At 38.6% G+C, this 14,481-nt stretch overlaps 1 protein-coding gene across 1 annotated transcript in view; it reads right to left on the reverse strand.

Moving 5' to 3' along the window:
• LOC146450180 (uncharacterized) overlaps positions 1-14,481 on the reverse strand; it is an 83,621-nt gene that overhangs the window by 12,884 nt on the left and 56,256 nt on the right. The window contains exons 9-11 of the mRNA XM_085100648.1: positions 9,334-9,460; positions 8,629-8,700; positions 2,370-2,441 (exon numbers count right to left, since the gene is read on the reverse strand). Of these exons, the coding sequence (XP_084956774.1) occupies positions 2,370-2,441; positions 8,629-8,700; positions 9,334-9,460 (271 nt within the window). The remainder of the gene's footprint in view (positions 1-2,369; positions 2,442-8,628; positions 8,701-9,333; positions 9,461-14,481) is intronic.

The raw sequence follows: 14,481 nt of genomic DNA on the forward strand, positions 1-14,481 counted from the left end.
TCACCTGTGCTTCGTGATCCAGCTAACTCTGATATCTTCAGAGGAAGATTTTAAACTCGGCCATTTTTATTTCGGGTGTATACGTATCGCCAGTAATCGCGTGTGTCTCCTTAGCTTTGCCGTGTTTAATACTTGCTGCATATCGACGATAACTTTATTTTACTCCGGATTTTTCAATAGTTCGGAGGTTTTTGACTGAACCGGAAAAAATCGACTGCACGCAGTGAGTGAATGTTGATTGCTGTGAAGTTTTTACAACCGGTGGGACTCGTATTGCGCCGAAAATGTGGTTTTAAACTGTCAACAGTACTCCCGTAAACAATAGAGGCCTCCTGTAGTGATCGAGGAAAAAATTGGATGGCAAAATCGGTTGTTTAGGCATGCGGCTTGCCATGGAGGGGGACAATGGTCTTCTGCAGGTCTATGCCGAGGACAGTGTGTTTTGTCAAAAAAATAAAGGAAGACTGGGAGTCCGACCAGCGGCAAAACGAAAGCGAAAGACAAAATCAACATATTACACGATAACGTATTGGACGCGACCGAGGCTAAAACGTTATGCTTAAGACTAAGATCCGATTAAGCCTGGTTTACACGTACGACGCAAGCATAAGAATAAGCACAAGCACAAGCACAAGCACAAGCACAAGCACAAGGATGTTTACACGTGCGATAAGCATAAGCATAACGTGACATACGCAAGCGCAGAAGCAAACCAATTAGGCGCAATCGCGCAGCCGGGCTGCCTTTTAGCGCGAGATTTGATTCCAACATGGCGGAAAATGGCAACGCATGAGTAACTAGATTGTACGCTGACAACTTGTCACTGTTTCTCACTTTCCTTTCCTTGCGCTTATGCTTATGCTTGCGTCGTCCCGGTTTACACGTACGACGCAACGACGCAAGCATAAGCACAAGCACAAGAGAATGGAAATCGTACCATTCTCTTGTGCTTGTTGCTTATGCTTACGTCGTTGCGTCGTACGTGTAAACCGGGACGACGCAAGCATAAGCACAAGCACAAGCGCAAGCACAAGGCGCTTATGCTTGCGTCAAACCGGTTTACACGTAGGTTTCTTGTGCTTATGCTTGTGCTTATGCTTATGCTTGCGTCGTACGTGTAAACCAGGCTTTAAGAACAAAGGCGACAATAGTGGGTGTTGACCGCCATCTGAAGTGCATTGACCGATTCTCCTTTCTTTTTCGAAAAAAAGAAAAACTTGCGAAAGTCTTAACTGACCCGTTTTTTTTTTTTAATTTGGAAGAGTTTCGTACAATTTGTGCACATTTTAGGCATTGTACTAATCGTATAACTAAATCATATACATGTATGTTACAGTTTATAGGTAAATTGTTCTGTTGCACTGTGTTGCTATATTATAATTTTTAAAGTTGAGAAATTTGCATGCAGATAGTGTAAATATAACACTGGTGTTATTAAAAAAAATATATGAGATCTTTCCATTCAAAATGAGATAAAATGAATTACAGGAAACATTAACCTCCACCCTGTCCCCTTTCCCCCTCGCACCGCCGTAATCTCAGGTTTTGTAAAAAGAAATATTCCCTGAAATAGAGGCTACAATAGGTTTTCTTGCAATTTCGTCAAGTTATTAACCTTAATATCGAATAATATACGAGCCGGACATGCTATTGAATCAGGAATAACCATAACCTGGAACATAGTGTTGCCGAAACACATTAGCCTCACAAACACAATATGATTAAATAAAATATACCTTTATGATACAGTATGACCACTGATTAGTTTACCGTCTTACAAATGGACCAAGCTTTTTCTGCAAATCATTATACTATTCTCATGGCCGACTGCAGGCTTTTCTATGGTACAGTTCCTACGTGTCTGCTATGTTTCTTTCACAGGGGGTGTTTACATGATACCGGCGCGACTTTCATTCCGGTACGAGTTCACTCCAGTTCCCTCTTGTGGCTCTGTATTCGTTTACATGATACCAGCACAAAATATTGTACCGGAGCGAGTCATACCGGTGCGAGTTCACCCCGGTAACTGTACCGGGGCCAGATTTTCATTCCGGTACGAAAACTCATCCCGATGTCATGTAAACGCGGTACGGCTGTTCGCTCCGGCATGAAATTACTCTCCTGGGAGTCTAGAACGGGTAGCGCATGTGCACTCTTTGATATCCAATCCAATATGGCGTCACCTGGGCGTCACAATCACGTCGGGCGGAATGAAGTGTCTTCATGTAAGCACGGTATGAAATCGCAATGTCATACCGGTTTTAAACTCGCACCGGGGCGAGTTTTCACATGTAAACACCCCATTAAGGTGCCTGTAAAAATTTATTCTAGTGTTACGATTACAAACAAAATTATATCCAACAGCTTACAGCTTATTCAGCGACGTCAGATTTGAAAATATCTCCTGAGACAGTGTTTGAATTTTGTTTCCTGACAAATCCCTATGGAAAAAGATCGGGTCACTTAAATGTACAGCTTTAATCCTATATCATCAAACAGTACATCATAAGTCTCAAAAAATCAGTTTGACCTAATTACCCAAGATCTAAATTTATGTAAGTTATATTTTAAACCCCGAGTTTACGATATGGCAAATGTACAGCAAAATCATTTCGTTAAATCGGGAAATCGTTGAAAACGAACTCCCGATTTAACGATTTGGCGGAAAAGTAACCAAATATATCATTGTATCGGGATATGGTTAACAATTAATTTTTTAAAGTGCAATCAATAAAATGAAAAAGTTTCCGTAACTTGATATCTGAATTGTATGTATTTTATACAATTGCAATGGGCAAATGAATCACAAATGCAACAACCGAAACACAGCATAACATCCTTCCACAGTATTTGCAGTGCATGTAAGTTCTGAGGTTCTATGTACACACTCTTTAACGTATACAAAACTAAAATTTAGCCATCCGATGTACCGTTCCATGTTTATCTACTATAGTGTTCACGGTTCATAGGTCATTTCCGAAAGTATTCTTGAATTTTGGCTTTCCGCTTTTCTTTGACTTCTAACTTTAAAAAGGGCATCCTCCATCATGATGATAGAAAGGGAACAAAGAAACTCTCCCTCCCTTGCCCTTGGCTCTTCAAAGGACATCACAAAGTCTCTCAGTGCCTTGACTGCTTGACTGCAGGGGTAAGAGGCCCCGGATTTTATATTACGCATATTTCATCAATGTCAGTGTCTGATTCTTGGTCTTCATGGCTAGCCTCAGAATCTTCCGCTAATAGCCGCTTTGGTAATAGATAGGGTATCGGTTTTAGCCATTTTGCCGCAATTTTGGTAATAAATAGAACATCAATTTTTGCACTCCAGTATGGAATTCGTTGTTTTTTTTTTCTTTTTTTAGCAGAAGCTACTTTTTCATCATGATGTTCACAGCAACTGTGTGCGTGCCGCAACGGCTTGGCACGCGCTTCGGTCACGCGCTGGGCTCGAGGGGTTCTTGAACTGAAGTTGACCAGACACTATCAGGTCATAAATAGGGTATCAAATTTTTAGTCAGGTCATAAATAGGGTAGGGAAAATCGCTGATTTTGGTCATAAATAGGGTAAGGGTTTTGGAAAGCGGGCTGCACACCCTTATCCAAAATTATGGGAGGACCTTCCCCCCCTCGGGCTTTCTACCCTCAATAACTGCACAAGACATAAGCCTCAGCATAGTTTGAATCTATCGCTTAATTCATATCTGCTTTCAAACACATGTGTTAATAACCTGCCAAGAAGGCTTCTTGGGGTGCAAGAGAATTGGAGCCAGCATGCCAGCGAAATAATATTATTGTACCATTTATTTAGGGTTTATGTTAAAATATTTAACAAGCGGGCCTTTCACTTTTAAAAAAGGATCCTCCAACCCCTCACATTTGTATCGGGCATGGTTGACGTTACTATACAATGTTCCAACTATCAGTTGAGTCACTGACAGAGATCAGTAACCCAATCAGCACACTGTTATAGATAACAAAGTCACATTTGTTTTTATTGAAGTGGGGAATTTTATCCTCTCGGGGCATATTTGAGCCTTTTCCGACCTAAGCGATTTTTAAAAACCCGGAAGAGGGTAGGGGGTACTCCCATATAAAAGTGACGGGGGTGATGGTCGGAAATGTTGTAAAGCACTCTTAGAAGGAACTAGAATTCTGTTCGGTGGGCTTGACCTAAACAATTTGTTACCCCTAAAAGGTACCAAACTATTTGATTCACGTTTGCTTCCTGTCATATTTTTCAGCTCATTGCCCTAAGAGGTATCACCATGCCTCTGACGGAAGTAATTTTAGATTTTAACACCCTAAGGGGTACCAACCCACAAGTATTAACAGGTATTAACCCCTAAAAGGTACGACGATCACCCTTAAGCGATTTAATTTCACAGAGTAAATTTTAGAGGACTTAAATTCCCAGAGTAGGCCTTGGCGTCCTTTATGGTGATGACGTATATTGCTACCAGAAGTGCGCTGTCCGGTCCGTAAACATTCCGTCCATTCAATTTTGATGAAAATCAAAAGTTGCCCTTTAAAAATACAAATCTTGATTTTTAATTTTCAATTTTCAGAAAAATAAACTTTTAAGTCAAATTTTAAGTTTCACATTTTTCTGACCTGTGATCAAGATTAAAATAATATTATATTTATTTCAATTTTAGTTGTATAGAACTTGATGAAAGTTATATTGATAATTTGAAAGACCTACTCAACATTTATAAATGGTCGAATTTATAAGAAGCAGTATCAAAAATCAACATCGTATTTTTATTGTTGTATTTATAGAAATAATATTAAATGAATTGAAAAGGGACAAGACAAAAATATCAGTATGGGGAAGGGAGGGTAAAATGTTGTGACTTAGTTTGCAATAACTGAGATGGCGGCCTGGGAGTGTCTGGTTGTTTTCTTAATTTATTTGTTTATTATTTTTTATTTATTTTAGCCTAAAGCAGAAAAGCAGGGAAGCTCGTGGAACCCAGTGATGCTATCTGAGCGCATTTTGTCACATTTACACGTACACAAGGAACATGAATATGTATGAATCAACTGTACCCAGGGATATTTGTCAAGATAATCCTTAGCAGTTTTGTTATGGAGGACTGCAAGAAATATGCTTAATCTTCCAAGCCTTGAACGGTTCGGCTTTGTTAAAAAAAAAAAAACTTATTCCGCACGAAGTCCAACTACGCTATTAGATCTCACACATTTGTAACAGCCGCCGATCTACGTCTCATTTAAAAGAGATCGAGAAAAATATTAAATACGAAGCTTTGGTAAGGATAACGCAACTTTCGATTTTCGTTTGCTCACCTTTGATTATATTACCTTGTTTAAAAGGCTACTTTCATAGCATTAGTTTTATAAAGAGGTAATAACGTGTAACATGCGGAAATGCAGAATCGAGTGATATTTGAGTGGCAACGGAGAAAACTGAAAAGTGTGAGTAACAACGGAGGGACCTTAGGAGGGTTTCCTTCCGCGTTTCTTGCAACGTCGTCGCTCGCTTCTTAAAAAGTGCGCCGTTTTGTATCATGGCATAATATGCTCCATTAATTTCGAAGAAAAATACAACCGCTTATAGCGTAGCTATTTTTCTAGTTTGTGGGTTTTACCTTACTGCAATTATGTTGCAACACAATTATTGTTTTTAGAATCAAAAAAAATATGAACAGTATTCCATTTGGAAAACAAAATGAAAGCAGTTTTATGTGTGTCTCCAATGGGGTTCTGAAAGAGAACAACACCTTACTTATTTCTCCCGTGCTCGTAGATAGTCATGTGGCCTTTTAAGGACATTTTTGTATAAGCTAATACATTTTCGTCGGTCCAAATGCTTTGCTGAACACTTAATGTTAAGAAAGTTTCAGGAAGGGAATCTTATTCCCTGAATTTACTAGCTGTTTAATTTCTGGCTTTGCAAGAATTCTATCTGCCCTTTTTTCCTATCCTTTACAACCTATTTTCACCCCCTCTTCCCATCCTCCTCCGAAAACAAAACTAACTATTTTTCCATAGTTACAAAATGTTGACGTGACTTTTTGCCAAAGAAAACTTTGAGTGCCTCTGTTTCATGCTGTTTAGTATTATTTGGTATTTTTCTTATAAGTTGTACTATGGATTGTGAGAAGTTATTTAAAAAAAAAAAAATTACAATTGGTTCCAATCGATTGAGAAGGAACGAAATTAATTTTTCAATTTTTAAATTTGGCTGTCTCTAGTTGAGGCAGAATCTTACCCCATAAATGCAAGCAAATGATGTTAACACCATACATATGAGGTGATATGGAGGCTATGGTAGTTGTTATATCGCATTTCATTGGAAAATTGTTCATTTCATATTTCCTGGCTCTCGAAAAACACCTTACCATCATCTTTAGAAGCGGCCGCAATTAGTGTTGCTCCTCTATCGTTTTAAACATCATAGAAAAACATGATGAGGGTAGGCAATAGTAAAATTTTCCTGGACACTGGTTGATTGAAATAAATAATTACTGATCGCCATGAAATTCTATTGTTCTCTCTCTGCATTAAATCAACGATTGTAGTTTTTAAGATGACAAAACAACTGTCTGAGGAGAACTGTGGCGGTCCTTTTTGTCAGCAGGGAAATTATCAGGGGTAATATAATTAAACGCGCTAAATAAGCATGCCACAATATCAAAAAATATTGCAGTGTGCAGGCTTCAATTATTAAAAATATTGTAGCCTGTTTTAGGTTTGTATACATGTATTTTTGTCATCATATAGAGTGTGTGCAGGACGGCCATGTTGGAAGACCGAAACAATACAATGATTTTCCTTTGGGAAATAAATTCTATTTTTATGCAAATATCTTCTATTGTTTTAGTCCTCCAACATGGCCGCCGTGCACACACTCTATAGAGTGTTTTCACATGACGTCACGGCGACCATGTTGGTGTCCCAAAATAAAGAAATGGCGGCCATGTTGGTGTCCCAAACTAAACCTCTGGGAATGCAAATACTTTCTTTTGTTTCAGCAAACCAATATGGCCGGTAGTCACGTGAATGAAAACACTCTATACTTGATGTTATACACTCGATTGAAAAAACGTTGACACCTAAAAAGCATAAACCGTGACCGATGAGACCCAATGGCTTGATTGGTATAAGTGTACTAAATTTATTTGCATAATATTCTATTCCCGTGCGACGGTTGATGACCAAATTAGTTGCACGTGGTGAATGATGGAAACTGTTCAAGCTTTCCTTAAAGTGTCCAAGTTGGCCAACAAGGGCAAATTTGAGTGAAATACAATACGCGATTTGCCTTAGTTCAAAACAGGCAATGAACTTAAACAATATTTGGTAGAAAATTATTCAAAAGAATTAAGTCAGCACTGTATTTTTTATTGCAAAGAATAAGAATGGTAAGGTTATGAGGTTATGAGGTTATGGTTTAAACACAACCCACAAATCCGTTAGGTCTCATCGTTCACGGTTTATGCTTTTTAGGTGTGAACGTTTTTGCAATCGAGTGTATATCAGACACGAGAAACCGTGTTTCATCGGATATCCAAACACTGAGAAGTAGGTGTTTGGATGTCTGATGGAAGACACTTTCGAGTATTTGATATGGCTTCTCAAATGATCAGTAATTCTTGGAGAAATTCAAGGCTAAAGTCGACAAAATTTTATGGTAATTAGGATCACATATCCAAACCGCGGTCACGGTAGTGATTTTCTTTGTTTTCTCTTGATGAATTATTAATGAGTTTGAAAAGAATACATGTTGTACTGATAGAAGGCACACAAAGTAGCCAATGGGATAGCGTCCAATGTTTTCTTTAAACTCGCTTACTTTTCCACTCTTTTTTTGTTTGGAGTATCAGCGGCACCGACTCCAAACGTTAAATACTATCGAATGAAACACCACACAATGTAAGTGAAGTTTATTTGTGTTGCTCAGTTTAGCACAAGTTTGGATCGAAAGGTGCAAAATTTTGAATGGTATAGAGTATTATGTACGTTTGCGTAAATCAAACGGATATAGGCGGTCGTTGCAAATTGATGAGATTAATAGCGTAGCGTGACATTGTGCAACCTCAAACAGATCAGATTGACTCGATGTGGTTACAGCAACTTGGGCCGACCTGGTCAATGCAACTTTAGCAGATTCAGCAGATTTCCTTAAAGTCCTTTCTTAAAGGCTTCAAAAGGTTTGCACGCTTTCACCTTCCAGCTGAAAGAAGGGTAAAAGCCATCTTAGTTCTTGCCAAGCAGCGTCGAACCCCTTCCGGTTTTATGCTCCCTCTAATTTTTATTCCAACACCGATATTATTGGTCGTTTAATAAATACGAAAATAAAAAAAAAACATTCTCATTTTTGAATTTACAGCCTTGATACTACTAATAGGTTCGACCCTTCATGAATGTTTTATTTGTAAAATGACGCCTGCACTTTTCCGCCAATCAGCTTTTCAATGGTGTCGATTGATTGCGTAACAGTATATACTTATACTGCTAGAAATCAGTCAAAACCATCGCCTGATGAAGACCAGCGGTATAGCGGTCGAAACGTTGCGATCCACATTTATGTGACTCAATCGTGAGACAAACGATTAAACTCAGCTACAATATATTTCATGTAATCCCATTTTCCCACCTACTTACAGATAATTAAGGCCTGTCATCTGACGGAATGTTCCCATGGGTAAATCCTTGATCCCAGTCTCGCGTAAAATTCTGTTCAAAATTAAGCCAAAATTGTATATATAAAACGGGGTTCCAAAAATTATAAGAAGCCATTTTATGTCAATGGAGTCATCATTGAAGATTAAAGTTAGATATTTTTTTTTTAAAAAGGCAATTTGTTAATCAAGGCTGGAATTAAAAAAACCTTTCGCCCTAAAATTTATTGATGGGCTTATAATATTTTCTCAGGAGAATTAAAGATAGATTCATTTTCAGGAAGGTGTCCACTAATAAAGAAGTATTTTTATGCGGTTTATGACTATGCGGGAAAAGCAGATCTTAGCAAGGGCTATTGAAATCCGAAAAGAAATTTGGGGGTAGCCGCGCACTTTTTTCTTTTAGAGAGATAATTAAGCAACAATTATTTTTGAAAAAAAAAAAAAAAAATACAAAGCAATGTATGGCGTTTTGTTCAAAATTGAAGCTTTTTTATCTATGGAAAAAGCGTGGTTCCCTCAATTTTTTTTGTTGGATACAAAGAGCACTTGCTAAGTTCTGCTTCCTTCGCATAGTTTTAAACCTTGCAAAAATATCCCGTTATTAGTAGGTACCACCCTTATATAGAATTTAACTGTTAAAAGCCTGTAAGGAGATGGTCATTCGAGAAGAAAAGGAGAATCGTACAGCTTTGTGGCAGTTGTTGGAAGGCATTGCAGGAGGTCAGCCGTCAATGTTGTATTTATGCATGTATAGTCGTTCTCAACTCGGTTGTATCTTATCTTCCCACGGACAGAGCACTGATTCCCGCAATCTGAAAGATTAAAAGTTAGCTTTGCGTTAACGTCTGGGATCGACCTATGTAGAATTGGATCAGATGCTCTTATCCAGGATTATCGATGACAAAATTTCTTCTATTTAGCCTGGATAGGAGGACGTCTTCTGGTTTCAAACTTTACAAACATTGCCAAAATCGAAAGGAAAACCAGCAACTTTCATCACATAACGAGCCAGAGGTTCTTAGCAACGAAAATAAAACTTCGGCACCCCTTGGAGATACCAGGCAATTTGCCTGGTTTCTCCACGGGACGTCAAATAACTCGGAGCATTCCAATGTAATAGAATCCATTCTGGCATTTCTTCTGTCTCGCTTGCGGCGTTAATTTTAACGCGAAAGTGTTATAATCCTTGCGCCTAAAAGTTCTTTTTTGCAAGCTTTTAATTAAATTTCTTTCGAGATATGACGTGTCTGCAAACGGATCCCGCATGACATGTTTTACTACAGTCTGTTTCGGGGCACGCAACAGTTCAGTAGTGGAATCTTTTCGCAGAAATTCAGATTAATACGTAATGAAAAACGGAATCGTGACTTTAATCGCCCGCCACACAGGGATAGAAGGAGGCAAATATGTCGTTAACACTGGGAACCCTGACTAACTTGGAGATCCTTGGAGATACGGAAAATGTTTCAGCAAAGGAATGTAAATCGATCCGATTAGTTGGCTTATTCGTATGCACACTGCAAATTGTCGGCCTGAGCTTTCTTTTTTTTTTTTTTTTTACTGATATAGCGCGGGCTTAAGATCTGCTCGATTTATAAATTCTGCTGCTCTTTGACAAATTTCATATTTAGCAAGGTTTATACAAGCAGTTCCATTGCGATCAAGTTTTATCAATCGGGTCGATTTCGTCCACTTATTCACTTTCTTGATGTGATAAATCGTTATGTGTAAATCAACTCATGCTAAATCGGCCAAACAAAATTCGGCCCAATAAATCGGCACGCGTGCGTTAAAAAAAAACCTTGGGCTCACACAAGTACTAGAAAAGGCTACCAAACAAAATAAGCTAAAATATACTAGTAAATATAGAGCTGTAACAAGGATAAGACATATTGGATTAAGAAACGTTCTCTGGTTAAAAAGATTAAAAACATGAGCTTTCGGCTATCAAATAAATTGACTAGACGTTATACCCTCTAAGTTTTCTAATATCCCTTTCCTTAGCAGAAGTTTGGTTTTTTGTGGTAATCGTAAAAAATGTTGAGCCTCTTTCACGTCTTGTTTATCGTATTAATGTACGTGGTGGACCCAGACATTGAATTCGCGCCTGTTTGTATTCGAATTTTTATGCTTAAATAAGTCACAACAGACCCTTTGAGCCATACGCATGCCGTTTCACAATCTTTGCATTTTTCTGAATTCTTGAGGTGTTCTTTGACATTTGTGAAGTGATGTCCACAAATGAACGCCAATGAGATGCATTAAATGTCTGACATCACAAGATGTCCCCTACCGTAAATTCTTACTAAAACGCAAATAATTCTGTCAAACATTTAACAATTATTCCAAGAGCGCGCGCTGAATATGAGATGATAGATAGCCAACGAGGCGCGTAGCGCCGAGTTGGCTATTATTTAAAAATCATCTCATATCCAACAAGCGCAAATGGAATAATTGTTTTATTTAAAAAAATCAAGAAATATTGCTAGATCTTACCGATTTCACTGTGCAAGAATAACAAGCAGACAATTTAATGGTCGCCATTTCTCGTATATACCATGGCCGCTAAGCCAATCAAATCACTCGAATTGCATCTATACAATGATTCAGTTTTTAATACGAAATAATATGAAAACTGACAAGAAGGTCTGTCTAATGTGAAGTACCCAAATTCGGGGTGAGGTGCATCTCTGGACATTTGTGGTACTCAGGGACAAGAAAAAGAAATATGTAAGAAGTCTAAGAAAAGTACGTCGTTTATTTAATAGCTACAGAAGGGGGAGGGGGTGAGGACGTAAAATAAGACCACCAGTTAACGCGTTTAGAGACCAGATAATCCCACACCCATCGCTTGTGGGTTGGGATTTATTGTTTATGCATCAGTCAATTCCAGCTGTGCCCATCCCCCCCCCCCCCCGGGCAATAGCGGGGCATTTTCCCCAAAGTCCATCCCGGTGGGTCGGGCATTAGCCTTCCACCCAATTACCCCGGGGCATTTGACCATCTCACTTTTTTTCACCCTACAGCATTGTCGCTTCCTTAATGACAAATTCATTGACAAATACACTAAGTTTCTTTATGAACATGTCTAGATAAGACATAAAATGGGACGCTAGAGCTGTAGAATGACCTATTTTTGCACTAACTACGGGAAACAAGACCCAGCTAGGACTTGATTTGGCCTGAATTAGCTTAGATTTTACTGAAAGTAAGACGTGAAACAAACAAAATAAAACATTTTTTTACATGTTTTAGCTACCACCCCGGGGCATTTGAACAACTATTTTGTCCCGGCGGTGGTGCATTTGCCAGTTAATTTTCAAAAAATCTTAATTTTTGAGGGTCGGTCGGGGAGGGGGGGGGGGGGGGGAGCCTAAAAATATTATATTGCTGCTGTTATATATCCCAGAGCGCTCAAGCATACAGTCATGCTAGGACATCAACCTGGATGGACCAGAAAGATATATAACAACCGCCTAGGTTTATAATGTTCGCCTAAAAAATTTGCATTGTTTGTGTTATATATCCCAGAGTGCTCAAGCATACAGTCATGCTAGGACATCAACCTGGATGGACCAGAAAGATATATAACAACCGCCTAGGTTTATAATGTTCGCCTAAAAAATTTGCATTGTTTGTGTTATATATCCCAGAGTGCTCAAGCATACAGTCATGCTAGGACATCAACCTGGATGGACCAGAAAGATATATAATATCCGCCTAGGTTTATAATGTTCGCCTAAAAAATTTACATTGTCTGTGTTATATATCTCAGAGTGCTCAAGCATACAGTCATGCTAGGACATCAACCTGGATGGACCAGAAAGATATATAACAACCGCCTAGGTTTATAATGTTCGCCTAAAAAATTTACATTGTCTGTGTTATATATCCCAGAGTGCTCAAGCATACAGTCATGCTAGGACATCAACCTGGATGGACCAGAAAGATATATAGCAACCGCCTAGGTTTATAATGTTCGCCTAAAAAATTTACATTGTCTGTGTTATATATCCCAGAGTGCTCAAGCATACAGTCATGCTAGGACATCAACCTGGATGGACCAGAAAGATATATAATATCCGCCTAGGTTTATAATGTTCGCCTAAAAAATTTACATTGTCTGTGTTATATATCCCAGAGTGCTCAAGCATACAGTCATGCTAGGACATCAACCTGGATGGACCAGAAAGATATATAATATCCGCCTAGGCTCATAATGTTCGCCTAAAAAATTTACATTGTCTGTGTTATATATCCCAGAGTGCTCAAGCATACAGTCATGCTAGGACATCAACCTGGATGGACCAGAAAGATATATAACAACCGCCTAGGTTTATAATGTTCGCCTAAAAAATTTGCATTGTCTGTGTTATATATCCCAGAGTGCTCAAGCATACAGTCATGCTAGGACATCAACCTGGATGAACCAGAAAGATAGATAACAACCGCCTAGGTTTATAATGTTCGCCTAAAAATATTTTATTCTATATATCCCAAAGCGCTCAAGCATACAGTGATGCTTAAGGACTTCAACCTGGCTGAACCAGAAAGGTTATAATTGACATCCGTCTAAGTTTATAATGTGCGCCTAAAAAATCAAATCATTTATGTTATATATCTCACATGAAGCACCTGAGCATGAATGTTAGGACTTCACCTTAGATAACCCAGAAGTGGTAATAAAAGTAATATTTGTGTTAGTTTTATTGTTTACAACTGAACAAATTATTTCTACTGTTTACAATGATGCTTCACCCTGGATGGACCAGAAAGGATTTAACATCCGCCTTTCAGGGATAATATTATATTGTTTTTGTTGTATATCCCAGAAGCACTCCTGGATACAGGACCTCAACCCGGGTCAGCCAATAAGGTGTTTCAATACAGTGTTTCTTTAGAATGGCGTCTTAAATAATCCACATGTCTTACCAGAAAGAAATCACTCTACAAAAAATATCAAGATTAAACTAAAATGTCCGCCTGGTTTTACATGCATCTCAAAGTTAAGCTTAATGAGCCGCAATTCAAAGGATATATTGCGCCTGACCTTTTCTAAATTCAGTAAAACCATGCCCTACAATTTGAGAAAAATAATATTTGGGACTGGATTTTAGTGCTTCGTCTTGGTTCATAACATCTTTTCGACGGACGCTTGAAGTTAATACCGGAACAATTTTTCCGTAAAGAGCAGGTAATTCGTACATCGATATCTTTGAAGCAAAACCGTGATTTGATCTTAATTTCGCAGCAGACCTTGCTTAGTGATTTTTGCTGGTCTTGACCGAAATAAATCGACTGATCAATGCAATAATCGTTATGTTGATTACTTTGGAACTGGGGCGACGGACGACTAACACAACGCTGAATAAAGATGCATATGACAGCTTTTTCTTTGTATAACCTTCGATCTAAAAGCCCGCCATTTTTATCCGCGAACATTTGCCGCTTACGGATTACCTGGCCTTACCTCATGAAATATGCTCGGTGAAACTGACGTCTTACATAATCGCACGATCGAAGAACAACAAACTCTCTCAAGGGCTCACTTGAACACAATTCAATTCCAAGACAGTCGAAAGTTGCCATATCGCTTGTCCATGAGAAAGGGGAAGAGCGAGCTACTTTTCCCAATATGCCACTGCGCTCTTGGTAAGATTTATTTCAACATAAAACAATAATTCCATCCTGCTATGACTTCGTAACCGCAAGCTCCAACCGTGAAACCGCAAATGACCGCAAATCGAATACGATGACGGCTACTAAGCAGATTTGTGACGTCACCCCTTAGCAACCAGAATTGGCGAATTTTTTCACATCCGGTTAACTCTGG

Source organism: Pavona decussata, unplaced genomic scaffold (genome assembly GCF_977016875.1).
Source record: "Pavona decussata unplaced genomic scaffold, jaPavDecu1.1 SCAFFOLD_482, whole genome shotgun sequence".
Taxonomy (NCBI): Eukaryota; Metazoa; Cnidaria; class Anthozoa; order Scleractinia; family Agariciidae; genus Pavona; species Pavona decussata.